The sequence below is a fragment of the Sebastes fasciatus genome, chromosome 20 (genome assembly GCF_043250625.1).
Source record: "Sebastes fasciatus isolate fSebFas1 chromosome 20, fSebFas1.pri, whole genome shotgun sequence".
Classification (NCBI taxonomy): domain Eukaryota; kingdom Metazoa; phylum Chordata; class Actinopteri; order Perciformes; family Sebastidae; genus Sebastes; species Sebastes fasciatus.
This window is the reverse complement of record NC_133814.1, coordinates 14,206,364-14,227,379: the sequence shown is the minus strand read 5'-3', so window position 1 is coordinate 14,227,379 and position 21,016 is coordinate 14,206,364. Positions and strand designations below refer to the sequence as shown.

The 21,016-nt window shown below is 38.0% G+C and overlaps 1 protein-coding gene across 1 annotated transcript in view; it reads right to left on the bottom strand.

The window, feature by feature from the left end:
• LOC141758005 (alpha-tectorin-like) overlaps nucleotides 1-21,016 on the bottom strand; it is a 37,263-nt gene that overhangs the window by 10,970 nt on the left and 5,277 nt on the right. Inside the window, 3 exon segments of the mRNA XM_074619011.1 lie at nucleotides 8-173; nucleotides 309-404; nucleotides 504-782. Coding sequence (XP_074475112.1) covers nucleotides 8-173; nucleotides 309-404; nucleotides 504-782 — 541 coding nt within the window.

Sequence of the window (21,016 nt, the reverse complement as noted above, 5' to 3'; positions counted from 1 at the left end):
GTCTTACCATTGAAAGTGCAGCCTCTTAATCCTTCGTCTAACCGGAAAGCCCAGCGACCGGTTACATTGACATTGCTGCTCAGGCGGAAAGTTGAATTACTGCCTGATGCAGTGTTAGAGAATGATCCAGGGATGGAGAAATGGTGAGGGGAGTTTTGTGTGTCATATCCAACCTGGAAATACATGTCACATAGATAAAAGTAGTTAAAGTTTTTTGTATTTGTGCATTTCCATTATTGCATTCAGATTTAAATAAGGCATGGCAACTTTTTACAATGTATATTGCATATAATTTTAATGGCTCTAACCTGTACATTGCGAGTTGTAAAGGCTATTATCCCATAATTCATCAGCACAAACGAGTACTGGCCACCAGAGATCAAGACTGCTTGGGCCGTTGTTTGCTGAAAAAAAATGTACATGTGGTTATTATAGTAAATATAGGAAGTAATAGGTAAAATACACATCATATGTGTTTCCTCATTTAGAAGAAGATGACTTACTGTTCCAGTTCTTGGATAGTAAGCCACCTGATACCATGTTGCAACAAAGACCCAGTTGGCCCTGAAGTTCAAAGCTGGGAAGTAACGATTAATGTCTTCTGTAGCTCGTCCGAGGATACTACCATTGGTGTATTGGTTGAAGATGATCTGACCATTTTCTCTGTTGTCTAAATCTGTCCAGAATGGAGCAATGAGGTCTCTGGATCCACGCACTGGAATCCTTTGAGCTGTGAAACTTCTCCAAGGACTGTTAAAGGTCAGGTGTCCATTGTGGTTCACCTGGAAACCAAAAAGTAAACCACTTCTTACTGACAAAGAATTAGTACGTATGGTAACACGTTATAATAAACTTAGAAATCACTTATAAATGGTAAATTGATCGTTAATTAAACTTTGTAATAGTTATTTTACTGTTAACAAACAATGAAATGATAATTAATAATGTTTACCAATTATTAGTTATGCTATAATTTATGTTATTTTATCATTAGTTTGTGTAATATGAAATAATTCATTTATAAATTATATATTGTATCATAGCTGATAGGAGACGATAACAATTATATTTGGATTGCATTATTAAAGTATTTATTAACAGTTTATAGTTGTATACATTATAACATTTGATATACTATATTAAGTATTTGTTAATGATTACCAAATTATTTCTAAACTTTTAAGAAATCGTTTGTAAAACATCCATAAACATTACATAGATAGTTAATACTTTTAATACTATCTATTTAGATAATGGTTTTAGATGCTTTACAAAGCATTTAGTAACCATTTAACAAGATATTAGAATTAGTTGCAACTTTATAAAAGCCATCCAAATCATGTTTATAGATGGTTTACAAATCAATTATAAACCATTAAAAAAGTGTTACAAATATCTGATTTATCTATCTATGTAATGTTTGTAGATGTTTATAAACAATTTCTGAAATGTTCACAAATCATTTCGTAATCATTAACAAATACTTAATATATTATATAAAAGTTTATAAAAAAAACTTTTAAACTAATGTTAATTATAGCATTTCTAATAATTAGTAAACATTATTAATTATCATTTCATGGTTCGTTAACAGTAAAGTAACTATTAACTAAATTTTAATTAACTATCAATTTACCATTTATAAATGATAGTTATTATAAAGTGTTACTGTTTAGGTAGAAGTTAAATAAAGTATTATTAATTTCATAAAATATTTCAGAATGTGCTTCTCTTATTTATTAATTAATAATAATTTATGGATTTAGTAAATGCTAATAATATTGTTACATACATAAATCTGATTATGCGTCCGTCCGAAATACACAAAAGGTCGTTGCAGGGGAATTCGAGGAGAACTTCCATCATCTGAGGCAGAGCTTCTGGTTCCCTCAATGGGGTAGAGGGGTACTAGAAAGAACAAAAGACACCACATTTTAAAAAAAATATAAAATGCTCATATTGGTGTTATTGGCAAATGCCATATTGGCAAAGGTTAAACTGTGTTTTTTTTGTTTTTTTAATTTTAACTATTTTTCAGCCTGGTATTATGTAACTTGTTAAGTATAACAAAGCAAAGCAAACCATTGCCTCTGGTATCAAAGTGCGGTACCTCCCCAACCTCCAGTCCACACCCTTTGCTTTTACTGTGCTATATGAACGCACTGTAACACTAAACACTCACATGGGATGTAAATTGTGTACTATTATAACAGTATAGTAATAAATTCATGTACAATACTTTATACTGTGTGCTGTCATTTTATAGTCACTATATATTTCAAAACCTTAAAAGGGACAAATAACTTGAAATTTCACTTGACATAAGCTGAAGCTAACACCTTCTGTTCAAAGCTACTTATTCCTGCTAACAATCAATCATACAGAAGTGGTATAAACTGTAATCCAGGGGAAATAGGTATAATCTTGAAGTAAAAACTGCTTTGAGCTAGTGATTGTATGACTGATCTGTTAAGAGTATGAACAAATGACTAAAAGATTATTTCAATTTCAACTTACTTATCGTGGTAATCACGGTAGTCGTCGTAGCTATGAAAACAAACACATAAATATAATTGGATGAAAATCAGAGTCTGCTAACATCAATTAACATATGTCAGTTAATACATTTACATAAATTCATCTACAGAAGTAAAAGTTAATATAATTTAATTTAATTCAATTTTCAGCCTGGTATTATGTAACTTGTTAAGTATAACAAAGCAAAGCAAACCATTGCCTCTGGTGTCAAAGTGTGGTACCTCCCCAACCTTCAGTCCACACCCTTTGCTTTTACTGTGCTATATAAATGCACTGTAACACTAAACACTTGCATGGGATGTAAATTGTGTACTATTATAACAGTATAGTAAGAAATTCACGTAAAATATTTTATACTCTGTGCTGTCATTTTATAGTCACTATATATTTCAAAACCTTAAAAGGGACAAATAACTTGAAATTTAGCTTGACATGAGCTTCAGCTAACATTTTCTGTTCAAAGCTACTTATTCCTGCTAACAAACAAACAATCATACAGCAGTGGTATTAGCTGTAATCCAGGGAAAATATGTATAATCTTGAAGTAAAAACTGTTTTGAGCTACTGATTGTATGACTGATCTGTTAAAAGTATGAACAAATGACTAAAAGATTATTCAAATTTCAACTTACTTGGAATCGAAGGACCCGCCAAACCTATGAAAACAAACAAATAAATATAATTGGATAAAAATCAGAGTCTGCTAACATCAATTAACATATGTCAGTTAGTACATTTACATAAATTCATCTACAGAAGTAAAAGTTAATATAACTGAATTTCATTAAATTATCAGCCTTGTATAATGTAACTTGTTAAGTATAACAAAGCAAAGCAAACCATTGCCTCTGGTGTCAAAGTGCGGTATCTCCCCAACCTTCAGTTCACAGCCTTTGCTTTTGCTGTACTATATGAACGCACTGTAACACTAAACACTCTCATTGGATGTAAATTGTGTACTATTATAACAGTACAGTAATAAATTCATGTATAGTACTTTATACTGTGTGCTGTCATTTTATAGTCACTATATATTTCAAAACCTTAAAAGGGACAAATAACTTGAAATTTAGCTTGACATGAGCTGCAGCTAACACGTTCTGTTCAAAGCTACTTATTCCTGCTAACAAACAAACAATCATACAGCAGTGGTATTAGCTGTAATCCAGGGGAAATACGTATAATCTTGAAGTATAAAACTGCTTTGAGCTACTGATTGTAAGACTGACCTGTTGAGATATGAACAAATGACTAAAAGATTATTTAAATTCCAACTCACTTGTAGTCTGAGGAGTCGTGGTAGCTATGAAAACAAACAAATAAATATAATTGGATAAAAATCAGAGTCTGCTAACATCAATTAACAAATGTCAGTCAGTGAATTTACATAAATGCATCTACAGAAGTAGAAATTAATATAAATTGAATTTAATTCAATTTTCAGCCTGGTATTATGTAACTTATTAAGTATAACAAAGCAAAGCAAACCATTGCCTCTGGTATCAAAGTGCGGTACCTCCCCAACCTCCAGTTCACACCCTTTGCTTTTGCTGTGCTATATGAACGCACTGTAACACTAAACACTCGCATGGGATGTAAATTGTGTACTACTATAACAGTATAGTAATAAATTCATGTATAATACTTTATACTGTCATTTTATAGTCACTATGTATTTCAAAACCTTAAAAAGGACAAATAACTTGAAATTTAGCTTGACATGAGCTGCAGCTAACACGTTCTGTTCAAAGCTACTTATTCCTGCTAACAATCAAACAATCATACAGCAGTGGTATCAGCTGTAATCTAGAGGAAATTAGGTATGATCTTGAAGTAAAAACTGCTTTGAGCTACTGATTGTATGACTGATCTGTTAAGAGTATGAACAAATGACTAAAAGATTATTTAAATTTCAACTTACTTGTAGTTTGAGTAGTCGTCGGAACTATGAAAACAAACACATAAATATAATTGGATGAAAATCAGAGTCTGCTAACATCAATTAACAAATGTCATTAAATTTACATAAATGCATCTACAGAAGTAAAAGTTAATATAATTTAATTTAATTCAATCTTCAGCCTGGTATCATGTAACTTGATAGGTATAACAAAGCAAAGCAAACCATTGCCTCTGGTGTCAAAGTGTGGTACCTCCCCAACCTTCAGTCCACACCCTTTGCTTTTGCTGTGCTATATGAACGCACTGTAACACTAACACTTGCATGGGATGTAAATTGTGTACTATTATAAAAGTATAGTAATAAATTCATGTATTATACTTTATACTGTGAGCTATGATTTTATAGTCTCTATACACTTCAAAACCTTAAAAGGGAAAAATAACTTGAAATTTAGCTTGACATAAGCTGCAGCTAACACGTTCTGTTCAAAGCTACTTATTCCTGCTAACAAACAATCATACAGCAGTGGTATTAGCTGTAATCCAGGGGAAATACATATAACCTTGAAGTTAAAACTGCTTTGAGCTACTGATTGTATGACTGATCTGTTAAAAGTATGAACAAATGACTAAAAGATTATTTAAACTTCAACTTACTTGCAGTCTGAGGAGATACCATACCTATGAAAACAAACACATAAATATAAAATATTATAAAAAATATAATTGGATAAAAATCAGAGTCTGCTAACATCAATAAACAAATGTCAGTTAGTGAATTTACATACATTTAGATACGGAAGTATAAGTTAATTTAATTGAATATTTAATTCAATTTAATTCAATTTTCAGCCTGGTATTATGTAACTTGTATTATGTTATGTGTTTAGTATAGTAAAACAAAGCAAATTACTTAAAGATTTTCTGTACTGTACTTCAACTTAATTTGATTTAATTAGATACTTACTTATCATCCCCAAAAGCAGCACAGGCAACATTATTTGACTCGCCATTCTCCAAAGCCAAATATTCAAACCTGCCGACCAAATAGAATTAATTAAATTTCAAAGGAATAAAAAAAAAAAAAAGACTGCAGAGACTCCATACCCCACCAAGGATGCATAGTCCTGTAAATCTGTTTTTATGGTTTTAATAGCAAAAAGAGATGTTTAGAGATTTAAATTTGTATTGATCTAGATATACAAATGTCCATTATACACATTATACATCTGCAACGTTTTTGTATTCATGTATTGTATTACACAAATTTTAAAAGAGCAAAAAAAATCTGGAGCTGCACCTAAAGGAAATCACTTGTTTGGATCAGCCTATTTTTCTATGATTTGTCAAGTATGTTATCATATAACATATGATTTACATCCTGCTAATTGCTAAACAAGACGGAAAACATCACCTATGTGTCTGAGGAAATAATGCTAATAAAAATAGAATATTGACAGTGTCAAATGAAGATGTCTGTGAAAATGAAACATTGCTTTCTTAAAGTAAATGCATTTTGTCAGTGCAGTGTGGAAATTGTTTGTTTAACTCCAATATAGTTAAAATTCTCAATTAAGTTCTTACTGTAATTCAGTTGGAAAAAAATTACCTGTTTATATGCTTCTTTGGTTGTTGAGTTGCCCATTGGAGACTGCAGCACTGCAACAAGGCTTTATACTGTAAAAAGCTGGCACAGTCCCAATAAATCTGTTGTTCAACCAGTTACAGGAGTATCGGATGGAAACAATCTTATTGCTTCCTTATAACAAGCGAACCAAACATTCCATTTTGCATCAAGAACAACGCAGATTATCACAATGTGATGTCATATTTTACCAAAAGCTTTAGTACTTTGAGTAAGGAAGCTATTTGAAGCCCCCCTCCAGTGTATTTTGGCATTTCTATATTTCATATTTATTTGAGTCATTTCCTGACTAAGTTGATTAGCCAAAATGTTTGCCAAATTTGTTTCAGGTCCGAACGACGGGGAGCGCACAACTTTCAGCCCAAAAGAAAACAAGAGAAAAGTCCCGTTAGAGAATAAACTAATCACGGTGCAGCCCGGTGAGGTTTCGGTGCTGGGAGCTGGGGCAAGAGCGGCCGGTGCTGGTGGACGGTGCACCTCCAAAACGTCCCAAAACTGCCGCCTTGCCAGGAGGAGACGGTGAAGAAGAGGGCAAGTGAGAGAAGGTTGGTGTGTTGTGCTAAATCTTGTCTCATTTGTGGTCTGAGAAACAGTAAATTCATCTAAATGGGTTGAAAGACGATTTAATCTGGTTGCCATGGTAATGTATTACATCTGACTATTAACCACTATCCCATTCTCTGTTTGAGAAAGAACGTTAACCAAAAAACAGGAAGTAAAACTGGCTGGAGGGGGGCTTTAAGTGTCATTGGTCACCATTGTAAAAAAGCATGAACTAACTTCTACTGCCATAGAAATGGGACTAAATCAAGAGAGGAACAATTCCTAATCCCTAGCGGAAACAAGATTCCACACTGAAGCAGTCGATGACTTACAGCCTCTACCGGCCAGTTAAAAGCAGTGAGAAATCAGCAGTCAATGATAGTATAAATGAATAAAAAAAAATAAAAAAATAATGTTTTTCAAAAAGTGTGAATCACCGCAAACTTGAGCATAGAGTCATAAATGAGCACAAAAGATATTACACCTGTGAGCCCAGTAGTATGCGAGATTAGCTGTGGACAGACAGATGCACATACACACTTACACACGGCCGAACACATAATCTCCTCAGGCTCCTCCTTGTGTCAGGCCCAGATGAGGCAGTACTTTATGGTCATCTTAAAAATTTGGAATCTCTGCAGGATCTGGAGGGCTTGTCGAGCCATTTGGAGGGTTTCAAGCGCAGCCAGCTAGTAGACTTGATTAAGCGACATCCATGTTGGTTTGGTGATACGCCTATTCGCACACATTTATTGTAGCACGATGTAGATGTTGGAGATTGTAAACAACCCATTAAGCAGAGGTTTTATCATGTTCATCCAGAGAAAATTAAGTATTTGGATGTATATGCTTGGTAATGGTATTGCAGAGTCATCCTCTTCTTGCTGGGCGTCAGCTTGCTTGCTTGCGCCCAATCCGATAACACTCCCAGGTTTTGTTCAGACTTCTGTAAGGTCAACAATGTCACAAAATCCGACTCATTTCCACTTCCACATAGGGAAGACTGTATTGACCGAGTGGGGTCAGAAAGTTTGATCTAATGAAGGGCTACTGGCAGGTCCCCTTGTCTCAGAGAGCACGGGAGAGGTTAGGGGGTTTTCTTTATTGTATGCAGTATATACTATATATACTATATCTATTTATATAGACATAGGTACAGCTGTAGATATACAGGATAAAGATGTATAGCTATATGTTTATATGTATATAGATGTATAGATTTATCCATATGTATAGATATTGAGGTAGTTTGGGTGCCAGGACCCTGACTCACATGGTGTGTGTGTGTGTGTGTGTGTGTATGTGTGTGTGTGCATGTGTGTGTGTGTGTGTGTGTGTGTGTGTGTGTGTGTGTGTGTGTGTGTGTGTGTGTGTGTGCGTGCGTGCGTGTGCAATGTTGCATTCTTTTGTTTTACACTGACAAACCTCATTGTAATTTTCATTTGTAACTTACTTTGATAAATCAATTTGTTACTGCTAAGATTGATGTGCATTTCCCTCCTTTGTTACAGTCGTAACAGTGCTCCCAACATTGACAAATTAATTTAAAAATCAAAATTTTCAGATACAATGACCCTATTAAAAGGGACTCTATGTAAGAATCAGAAATTGCTTGTTAACTGCGACACCTGTGGACACAAGTCAGCTAAAACCACAATATCACTCTATATTTCGCCTGCTTGGCAGTAATGTTAGCTGACCAGACGAATTGATGCTGATACTGTGCCCTTCTTCAGCCTCCTGACCGTGGTCAGAAGGAACTGGGGAGACACCGCAGCCCTGGTCGGAGACGATAACGTTACTCTTCTGCAGTGTGTAGTGTGTGCGCATGCACGTGGGAGGTGGAGGAAGTGGGAATGAGCGCGGTGAGTGAAGGCAGGCAGGCAGAAGAGCAGAGTACAGCGTCGACTCCGACCCTGGAGACCAAAGCTATGGTCTCCCCTGTGTGTCTTCTGACCACGGTCGGGGAGTTGGAGCAGGAAGAGTTGACACTGTTTTGCAAGACGGGCATCACTGGATATTATTTTTTTCGGTTTTGGTGATTCTGTGTAGTTTGTGTTGGAACAACGTAGTCACACGTGAGCGCGCATAGGAAACACCGACCCGCAATGATTTATAAGAGTGTAAGAAGTTACAAACAGTCCCTTTAATCTGGATAAAATTATCAGAAAATCAACAGTTTTCATGGGGTGTATTTATTCAGTAGTTAACATTTTCAGTCAAATGCAGCGATTTTTCTCTAACCTTAACTATAAAGTTTTAAGTATCTAAACCTAACCATACATCAACTATGCGGGAACTTTGGACATTTTAAGTGTTTTGGAAGTTGCTGACTGAGTTATAGGTGTGAACACTTTCTGTTCCGAGGCCTTGTTGTTTTGTTTCGGTTTTGTTTCAATTGAAAAGTGAAGAATTGTTCGCCTATATGGTTGATTTTAGAATATGCACATCAAAAGTACAGTGACAAAGTAAAAACTGGCAAAGAAGAGGAACTGTTTGTATCTTCTTTTAAGTTATTTTTAAAAAGGTATCAAATGATCAAGCAAAGTTATTACTAGAATTAATCAGGTGATTTATCCACCATATATTATATGAAAAGTTATTTAGTCAATTTAGTTAACTTCCATGACTAGGCAAAGTAAAACAAGCTTATTTATATAGCACGGTTAATAAAGTGAGTCCATTTAAAATGTGAATTACATGCAGTGCATCTCTTAACAATGATACATTTAAAGACTTAAATACAAATTTATATGATATATTGTAAGAAAAGTTGAAATAATTAAAATGTTCTTCATAGAATAATGTAATTTAAAAGAGACAGCACATTTAAAAGAAATGTGTATACATATAGTATATGCCGCTAAAATATTTACAGTATCAATTCTTTTGCACTCTAGTTTTTTGATTTGGGAGAGAGTTGTTCATGTTTACTAATATTTTTTGGACTGTCTTAGACCATAAGAATAACATGTACTGTATGAATACTGAAATGGGCGTAGTTTAATTACAGCCGTACCCAAACAAAGATAATTGTCAATTATTACTAGGCGTGTATCAGTACATGAGTACCAAAAGTACAGAAGGAAAGTGGCTTACTGGAAAGTCATTGTCTTGCAAAGAACCATATGACGTAAAATGATGAGATACATAAATGCCAGGCTTGAACAACGTGACAGTGGTTTGAAATGGTGTGCCAGATGAAGGAGTGGTGCGGTATAATGAAAATATGCAAGACTCTCTCTCTTGTTGTCTTTGTTTATTCTATGTGGGAGGTTATTGACTGCAAACAGATAAAATTAGCATATTAAATTGAAATAAACAACAACAAGGCAAAAGTGAGCATGGCTCAAATACCCCCGCTCACTGCTTGATCCCTACTAAAGTAGGGCCAAAGGTTTGGCCCTTTTAGAACTAATGGAATTAGTCTATTGAGCACAATCTAGCTTGTTATTATCAAAAATTGTGAGCACCCTGGACTTCTAACCCCCAAAAGGCACAACTATACCACACTGTGAACCATCATACCAAATTTGAAGTTCCTAAGTTAAATAGTTTCCGAGTTCTGCTCCGGAAACGAAAATGTGACAAACGAACAGAAGGACGGACGGAAAGATGGAAGGACAGACACGCGGAGCACTATATACCCCCGACTACATTGTCGCGGGGGTATAATAATGATTTGATGATGATAAAGACATCATGTCATCGTGGCTTAGTCTTGCTTTTAGGACACAGGATTTGTTCTTTATCTTATGTTGCATAATTTATTGAAAAAGTTAATCTCAACAATACGTACAGAGAGTGAGATTAGTGGTGAAACAACAGTCTACCTCATGATAAGTAAAGAAAGGTTGATGATAGAATGGATGGCGCTTCCTATCCTTTATATCCCCTGACCAATAGGCTATCCTAACCTGAACCATTCGTCCCTCTGGACAATCCGTTCTAGCATTTACCGTAAACGAATGCCACAGTAAATGATGGAATAACCAATAAGGAAGCATAGAGAGTTTTTGCTGAAACATGAGATGTGGGCTGTGCGCCCAGATTCAAGGCAGGGTGGGGTTTTTTTACATTTAATGACTGTACTGTAGAGGCAGGTAAAACCAGTGTGGGTAGTTGATCCAGAATTTTCCTGTAAAAATTTTCAGCAGGAAATTCTTTTTAATGAAATCCTCGCTTGCAACAGTGAACCCATCCATTAGAGATTCTGATATGCACAAATCAACAGAAGGTGTGCGTTTCAGCTCTGTCTTATGGGTGAAAACGCAACTTAATGCGTTTATTTAGGCTTCAAGTCTACTGAGCAAACGGTTTAAGCTGTTAATCTGTCACTGGCAGGGAGCCTTGAAACCGGCCTGGTTGCCAGCCTTGTGAGACAGGATAAAAGCTGTTAATATGTCACTTTATTAAGTTTTAATATGTTTTCACGCGAGAAAGTAACCGTTTAGATTCCAAATATGTGGTCAGTTTATCCAAATAACGTCTGTTTGGAAATTTGCTGTGACGTTTTCAGATGTGATGGAGCTGCTGGCGGGGTGCCTTGAGACCGGCCCGGCTGTCGCTTGAGAATACTTCGGTGTGAACAGTGCACTCAGCTGTGTGATCACTTGTGGCGAGTAGTGAGTGAGGAGTCAGCAATCAATCAATGGCAGTATCAAACAGGAAATAAAAGTTGTTTTGAGAAAGTGTGAGCCACAGTGACCACGCGACGTCCTTGAACATGCAGCCATAAATGAGCACTCAAATTATTATGCAGTTTGGTTCAGCACTAGATATGCACACCCATGCACTCACTCACACACGCACAAACTCACACACACGGCCGATCTCATTATCTCCTGGCGGAGATGATAATTAAGCCATTGTGTGTTTGCATACTTGAGCTTCCTGAGGTTTTTGTCTTGTGACACAGAGTCATATGGTTCTGCTTTTCGTTTTTTTTCTCGGACACTGTTACAGGTGCAATGTGTAAGATCTGGCCAGGAGACGTACCTCCAGTTAGCAGGTAGCTTGTATTCAGCCAACACAAACCCAGCACCTGGGTCTGATCCCAGGTGACTCCTGCCCGATCATCGAACTTTCTGTTGCTGCCGTTACACAGGTTGGACCCAGCGCTCAACCAGCCCGCTGTGACTCATGGCGCTGGGCTTTGTGCTGGCTGAATTTGAGTTGCTGCGGCCGCTGACTGGGCGTCCATCTCCTAGAGCTGTCGAATGTCGACCACTCGACTACTCAGAACACGGTAAGGACAAGACGAAGGTGTGGATCATTTTCTTGTATCTGCCACCACGGATTAAGTCCAATAAAACTATCAAAGCGTACACAGACCATACAGCCTGTGGTTAGTGGCACAAACACACAGATGGCTAACATTGTATGGACCCAGTAGTAGAGGTGAAATGCTGACCCCTATTTGTTTGGAGCAGGTGGCTACATTTTATACATCGCACCTTTAATGTGATAGCACAATTATGAGTCAAATGGATTTGATTTGTATACCGCCACATGTGATGAGATTTTTCCTCTGTGTGCTGTCACTGTGTAGAAATGTTAATGTATGTGGGTGTTTATGTTCCTGTGTGCAGATATGTTGGTTGAAACTACTACTAGTGTGTTGAACCTACTGTGACACCGAATGAACAACAGCCATGTATTTCTATTTCTCAGCAGCTAGAATATGCACAAATGCTGCTTCTTGGTCCCTTAGTGGTTGATATTACCTCAATAGATAATAAAGAACAACCAAAATATAAACCATAATCTATCTATATAACATCTATAGGAATACAGACGTTATGAAGAGATAAAAAGACATGTTCATACCCTGTATTTACCCGGCACAGCGACCAGAGGTCCAAGTGTGAGCCTTACAGTGTCTCTCTGATCTCTGTGGTGAACGGGGTTGCAATGTTGCAGAAGTACAGACAAAATTACAGGATTTCATTAATGCATTGAGTCGGACTGGCTTACAGATATTGATTACTTAAGGGCTCTGCAGCACAAAACAAGGCACAAAGCAGCTCAGCAATCATACTGCTTTTGGAGCACTGACAGTTTCACCAGAAATCGAGCGTAGTGTTAGTTCAGGCAGGCCATGAAGTCAAGCGCTGCTCATGTGACAGCTGTCGGCTGATGGCGGCCGATCTTAGGCCGGCCAATCAGCTGACGCATCATCTGACAGATCAGCTGATTCCCTTCTAGGCTTTCATTGGCAAATTTCATACAGGGCGCCTTATTTAAGCTCCTTCAACCTGGCCACCTGTGCTGCTTCTTCTACAAAGCCGCTCGCAACCCACCTCCACCCCAACACCTCCTTTAATAATGTGTGTAACTAAACCAGTATCATTCTGTGTTATTGATGCGGGCTCTGTTCTGCACCCGGGGGGGTCTTTGCTGCTGCTCTCCCTGCCTTTGGCTTTCCATGTGTGCGCATGGAAGGGCAAGGAGGAGTGCTCTCCTTGTCTCACGCTACCACATGGGCTCGTGGATCCACGTATGCGCGTGGATGGGCAGGGAGATCCCAGAGCAGAGCCGTACCGCCAAAATATAAATGTATATATTACTGCATGAAAATAAAGTTCTTTGACTAAAGTGGTCCTGACTGAACTACTGAATAGGTGTCCATTATCAGGAATTATATCATGGTCTGGGTGAATACTCGATTCTGATTGGCTGCAGGGTGTCCATTAATTCGTGATAATGGACACCTAAGTAGTTCCATTGAAACTGATGATTCACTGTTATAAATGAATGCACTGGCTATAAAAAAAATGGAATGTCTTATTTACAACACTGAGTATAACGTCAGTCCTTCAGTTCCTGTTCCTCTGAATACCACAGGGTGGCGAGTGTAAAACACAAGCTGCAAGAAGTAAGTTTACACTGCCCTTCTGAACTGATACAATCACATAAGCGATCATCTCGCATTCCATTCGCTGTTAACGCGCTACTTCAGGCTGCAGCCGACAGTACTCTCATTTCTTTGTGAAACTTTTGATATTGATTTTGTTGTTGTAGCTAAGATCCGTCCTATTTACTGGAGCAGTGAACAATGTTTCCATTACATAAGAACCTTAAGGGATGGTTATGATTTTTCCAGGTATTAGCAAACCCTCAGGTGTTACCAGGGAAACAGAGTGAGTGGATTGTGAAAAACTTTACATTTTGGTTGCAAAACGCATTAAAATATAAATTAATGGACTTAATTATTTTTTTCTTTGGCAAGTGATCATGGTATAAGCAGGATAATGCCCTTCGAGGTGACCATAATCAGGACTTAAGCGCCACAAATTTGACTTTTTACGATCAGCTACTGAAGTAGTCTTTTGTAAAGGGTTTGATGTGGTTGTGAGTGACGGTACTAAATTATGGAAGCAAACCAAATTTGCTCTTATGGGGCAGTTAAGATTGACTTGAGTTGACCTGGATTCCCATCTACAAACAGTTCTTTATCATGCAGGAAGAAAAGGAGGAAATCAACTGGAGTAGATAAAAGAAAGCTTTACAGGGTTGTCAAAAGCCAAGCATTGTCTTGTTCTCAGAGACACTGTTTATGTCCTGAAAGAAGATAGTCATTATGTTTTAAACATTTCACTAGTAAGCAATACTCAATATTAGCCCATAAAAAATAACAAACTGAATGGTGCAGAGATGGTTCAAAATCAGGGAACAAGGAGAATATGTTATTCAGCTAACTTTGGATATAGGATGATTAGGATCCGCTATCAACAACAACATACTGGTATGGAAATTCAGGGGCTAGAAACAAAAGCAAGCTCACAAAACTAGTCAAAACAGCCAGAAAGATTATAGGGAACCCCCAGAGACAGCTGGTGGAGCTGTATAATACACGAACTAAGAGGAAAGCATCATTAATAGTTCAGGACCCTGTACATCCTCTGTTTATGAATTTGAAAAACTCCCCTCGGGACGACGATACAGGGTACCCACAACAAAGATGTCTATTTTATATATTAATAGATGAGTAATAGATGTGCAATTCACAGCACTAAGACTAGACTATTTCTGATTTAGCCCTGCATCATCAGTGACATCTGATACTTTCATCTGATAATACCCTCCTTACTATAAATCTGGCCCCAGAGAACCTGATCCAAAAGGGAAAGAAATCTACAATAATACTGTTATTTAATACCAAAAGTAAAAGCAGAGAGAGAGAGAAGGAGAGTGTTCACAAATTTCTTCCAAAAATGAAAATGCTTATAGTAGGAAAATCAATGAAAATCAATGAAGCAGGAGTATTTCAGTAAAAAAACAAAAGCAAACATACGCCACATTTGCAAATATGTCTCAGTTTTTAGGCTAGAGTGAAGATCCTGGCATCATACTGTACGAAACTACAAAAACCTGAGGAATCCATTGGTACCAACCATGTCCACCAACCATAGTTAATCACAATTAACTACGGATAATCATGTGATTAAATATTTTAATAGTTTGACAGCCCTAAATCTGATATGATAGAGACTTAATGATAAGAACACCCCAAAAGAAACTAAGGACTCAAGTCAATTCAAATTACTTTATTTTCAGATGATAAAATGATAAAAACATGGAGTAAGAGCTGGGGGCAGTAGGTGTAACAGTGCAGTAATGCTGGCGTCTGTGTGTACGGATGAAGGTAGGAACAAAACTAGATGTGGCCCTTCTGGTTCTTAAGGGCAGGGACCTAATACACTCAAACATCCAACTTATATATGCTGCACATTGCCCCACCTACTGTTGTAAATCAATAATTACTTATCCTTTAATCTAACCACCAAAAACAAGTCACACAACACAACAATGATGAGGCCTCCCAAACAGAAATTCAATCCAAAAGCTTGAGTGATTTTAGAATATGGATTGTCTTAGATGTAGACCAGAGTTATTGCTGTCAGCAAACCGACTAGCAGGGTCACCAGTGGGGTCAGCAGCGGGGTCACCTGGCCTGCAGCACTCATCGATCACACCACTCTGACTGCAAGAGAAGAACCAAAATTTACATAAAATGTATATTCATCAAGTTTGCTGTCATCAAAAGTACAAAAGGTATGAGAAGATAAGAGATCTTTACCTAAATGATGTTGTGGCAGGATTAGTGGTCCGAGTGAGATCTGTTCAAATTCAAGGTCGGATGTGTCCCTCCTACCTCGGTAGTGGTGACCTGGGAAGCAGTGCTGCAGGAAAACAACAACATTAGAGGCTTCTGTTGATGCACCTGTTGATAATCTATCTAAACGCACACAAACACAGTAGTACTTACAGGTGTGCAGTTGTTGTGTGCCTTAAGACACAGATGGACGTGGCAGTGAAGGTAGATGGATGTAAAGTTGGTAAAGGTGAACATCCTGAAGGAGAATCGGGACACAGTGGAGACGCCATTCTGAACTATCTCTACTGTAGTATCTGCTGGATTAGGACACCTGGAAGAAAGTAGTAGAGACGATGTGACCAGACGGACTATAACGTTTTCAGACTTTGGCAATTAAGAACCAGTGATCAGCGTGCTAAGATAAGATAAAGTTGCAATAGCTCCTTTACATTTCTGTGATGAGATCCCAGCGGACGGGGTAGCTGGCGACGTTGATCGGTGTGGCCCAACAAGATTCCACAACGGTAGATATCTGCCTTCCGTCGACTCCTTCTGTACGTAACTCCACATACAACCTCTGGTCGATTTCCACGTCTATGTCCATGTTAGTGGTCATCGGGTAGCGGAAGCCAGCGTCCTGGAAGGGGATCATCCTCACATAATACCGTCCTCGGCCTGATGGAAGCTTCTTCCTCACAATGCTACGAAAACAACAACAACACATAATGTTACTACACTTGAGAAGGAACAAGTCACTGGCAGGTATTTGGCAACAAAGTCTTGCTGGATGTCTTTTAAGTTTTCTTTGTATTGTTGGTTTAAATGGTAAGTTAATTTGTGATGGTGCAAATTGCGGGTAGTGGGCAGTTACACAAAATTTCTAACAACCACGGGCACCTATTTTCAATCTTTGTAATTACCATCATCATAGAGCACCACTGTCACAGAAGATAAGTACTCAAAAACGGTCACAGGTACAGATGTAGCACTGTTAAAAATTTAATTTTTAATTGAATACGTAAAGGGTGGAACGGGTGGAGAGAGTATTCAAATCCTTTAATGAAGTAAAAGTGCTAATACAGCACTGTAAAATTACTCTTTTACCAGTAAAAGTCCTGAATTGTACATGTTACTTAAGTATATAAGTATAATCAGAAAAATGTACTTAAAGTATAAAAAATAAAAGTACTCAGTGCAGAAAATGCCCCCTCTGACTATATTATCATTAGATTATTATTTCTTATGCATTCATTTAGAAGCAGGACTTTACTGTTTACTGTAGCTCATTTGTATCGGACTGCAACTAATGATTATTTTCATTAAGGATTAAAGTGGCAGTGGGCAGTATATTTTTGGCATCATTGGGTAAAAATTCCATAATAACCTTTCAGCATATTGTGATTCAAGTGTTCTGAGAGATAACTAGACTTCTGCACCTCCTTATGGCTCTGTTTTCAAAAAAATTTAAATTTAGCCCATGACGGGAGACTTTGGCCAGATCGTTTTATAAAAACAACTTTTTTTAATCATACTTGCTCCATTTCTACCCACTGCCGCTTTAAACACAGTACTTGCGTGAATGTACTTAGTTACATTCCACCACTGCTATAGACAGATGTTCACTATAAAAAAGGACGGACAGACAGACTTAAGTCAATAAAACATGCAGATTAGATAGTATTGTCACCTCTCTACGGGGTTGATGCCCACATCCATAGACAGGGCCTGCCAAAGAGGGTATTCACAGCAAAAACGCAGATGAATGTTTCTCTCGCGGCTGATTGGACTTCCATGAGTGTCCACGTCGCCCTGGATCACGTTCTCATAGGTGAAATGGGTTCCATTGCTCTTAAAATTGAAATGACAAAATGGTATAAGTTATTTGTTGTAATACGTGTTAAGGAGAGCATTTACATCTAAAATCTTCTTCAGTCTGTGTTGATTCCATTATAGTCTATGAGCTGTACCCTGAGAGTTGTCCCACACAGCTTGTCCTCATTGTTAAAGTGGAACACTAGTCGTCCGTCCTCGACAGTCCCATTGCAGGAGTGATCTTGGAGGTGGAGGGCGCCGGGGTGGAAGCCAGCTTCAAACAGCTGGCAGCGCGACACGGACATGGTGCCTGAACTACTGTTACAACTGATGGACGAGTCTATGAGAGAGAGATAGAAATAAAAGACATGGTCTCATGGTTAAAGCTGCACTCATCAATATTTTTAGATTACTAATGGATCAAATGACTACTATATATGTAGGTGTTGCTCATAGTGACAAACCCATAGAGAATAGTTGACTCTCACAGATGTTGTAACAATCCTATAGATTTATATTGAATCACCAGTTTAAATAATTTTAACATTTTTTTCTGAGAAATCATGTTTTGTCCGTCATACCCATGAGCCTTGACAGCAATTGTTGTTGCCAGTCAGGGGCGCCTGAAAGCATTCAAAATTGGCCCGGAAGCTGCAGATTGCATAATCACTTTTTTCAACACCGTAATCTTTAGCTTCCACTGGCCGTCAGCGGTGCACGAACAGAATTTTAAGGTTGGGATTTGATATTTTTTGCCTAAATGCACTTCGGGAGTCATAGCTAAATTCTACCTGTTTTTAGTGGAAGAACTATGATAAACCGAAACCTGAGTGGATCGTATTGTTCCGTGCACTCTTAATGTTTCACGAACAATGCCATTGTACTATGTAGCAATGTCTACTACTCATCTTACACATGTCACTTCTGTGATCTAAAAACGAAGCAGTGCTTTAAGAGGAGCTGCCCTCACCGTAGCTCATATTGTTGGGCCGATGGTGGTGCTCATCACAGAAGCAGCCGTACACACCGTCCTTCTCACCACACCACTCATGCTCTGTGCAGTCCAGCTGGTCACAGGGGTCTGACTCAGCTATGGAAATAGTGGGGAAATGATGAGACAAGGAGTGATGAAAGAGAAAAAAAACAGGTAAGAGAGAAGATACCGATGGTCTAATGCAAACTTACGACAATACAAAGCAGAGCGCCAATCAGAGATGTTTAATCCCAAAACAGAGCAGGTTTTCTCATAGGCTGCGACATCAGAACACAGTATGCCATTGGCTTTAGTGTAGAGGCAGAGATCGTAGACACAGGAACTGAAGAATGGCTGAGGATCAGAGTGCGGGTGACAGGCACTGAATGGGCCGCTACTGTTGGTGATGACGCTACAGAGCTGAGAGTACTCTGCCCTAAATCGACAGTTGTCCAGTCCATCACCAATCATATCATCGGTGGATCCACATCTAGATAAGACATTATACGTTTAATACTTGGGCTCACTTTGTTTATTTTGCCACAACATATATTTCTGTAATAAGTGTGTTGTTGTTTCTTTATGTAGTGAAAGATTGTTAACTGATGATATTTTGATGCCACTTTGTGCGTGGAATACCCTACAAGTTCAGCTCACCCTGGTTGGCTTGTGGGTGAAATCCAGCTGTGTCCAAAGTGATTGTCATTTTGTGCCAATGTGCCATTGGGCAAGACTTTGTCATCTGCAGGATCACTGTTGAGGTTTCCACACATCCCGGTGACTCTATTTTGACAGTGATAGTGTACTCTGACCAGTAAAGTACTACGGGCATCAAAGTGGACTACCAAGTTAATGGCATCGACCACTATGTAGCCTCCCTGTCTGACCACCTGAGCTAAGGTTCCTGCAGTTGTGGGAAGAGACACGGCACTTCCATTCACCTGGTAGGATGAAAGATTATAGAAAGATAAAGAAGGGTGAGGAGGCACTTGTCGTTACGTATGTTTACACCAAACCGATTTAGAAAGTTGTTCATCTTCAAGTAATAAATGGTTTACCTTTACTATATTGTTGGGTCCAATCCTGATATGCACACTCTCTCTTTGATTTGAGAGGTATATATCCACTGCTGACACAAACGACACGCGGTTGTTGCCACGGTGACTATTGGTGGCTACTACCTGAAACTGTGTTTCATTGGGGCCGTGGTTCACACTCTCAGTAATGATGTAAGAGCATGTGCCCTGGAAATGAGCCACTGTCCCATCAAAGGTGATGTAATGTGGGTCCCCCCATGCAGTGCAAGTAGACATTGGATCAAAACAGCCCAGCCGGCAGTTTCTGATGGTGCACTCTTGTGTAGGGGTGCAAGATGCAGCATAACAGCGCAGGTCATTGGGACCATGGCATTCACAGTACTTGGAGCAATCGTCTGTCCAGAAAAACTCACCAGCCTGCAAAAGGTGAGACAAAGACATGCATAAAAAATTATTAAGATTTAGCATGTGCTACATTAATAACACAAAACGGCTGCTAAGTGGACTTGGATAATGAAATTGTCATTGTTCTATGTGTAGCTTATCACACACTAAATTGTAGTCATGTGATTTGCCTTTTTTTTTCTTTTTTTTTTTTACTGTAAAACGATATAGCTACACTGCTTGGAACACGATTTTCATTGTTTTCTACCAAGTTATCACTCAATCTTGTTGCATGCAGCTTTGCTAAAATGTTTCCTGAAATTCAATAGTCAAAAATCTCCTTTTAGCAATAGACTGGAGCACAAGGTAAGAACCAGAGATGTGTGTTTCCCCTTTCCTTGTCTGACTTATCTTAAATGCTATTGTCCATTTCATTTTCTTTGTAAACATATGCAACACATTCATAAACACATGCCATATTGTACAGTAACACACATTGACGGTATATAACAATATTAGGTAATAAAATAGAAAAAACAATAGAAAAAAAAAATGGACAAATGGTGTTAATAAGAGAAAAGCAGGACAAAATGGAGGTGTCATGGGGAGAGTAGAAGTAAATAGGGTTAATTTTGTGTATTTAAGGTGTGAAAAGCACAATCTGAGGCTACAGTCAGCCAGTATTCTGACACTTATAAGTGTGGCAGCTGCTACCACAGTTGGTGGGTCAAGGTAAAAAATACCAGTTTTTACACACAATACATGTCGCACAATAAAGTAGCAAATCGTTCTTCCAGTTTGAAGTAATCTGATGATAAACAGAGCCACTATTGTAGTGTTGTTTTGGTCTTCTCTCTACAGTATTGCAAAATAACTTGTTACTTGACAATTTTAGGCAAGTTTTAGGATAGTTTCTTTGTTAAGCACACTAATGTTGATGGTTGACAGAGGTGGGTAGACCCTTGATCAAAGGGAGATGGTTATATGTACAAAGACTGAAATCATTGAGACAATCAGATGAATTATTAAAAAACCTTGAAAGTGCAGCTTCTTAATCCTCCGTCTAACCGGAAAGCCCAGCG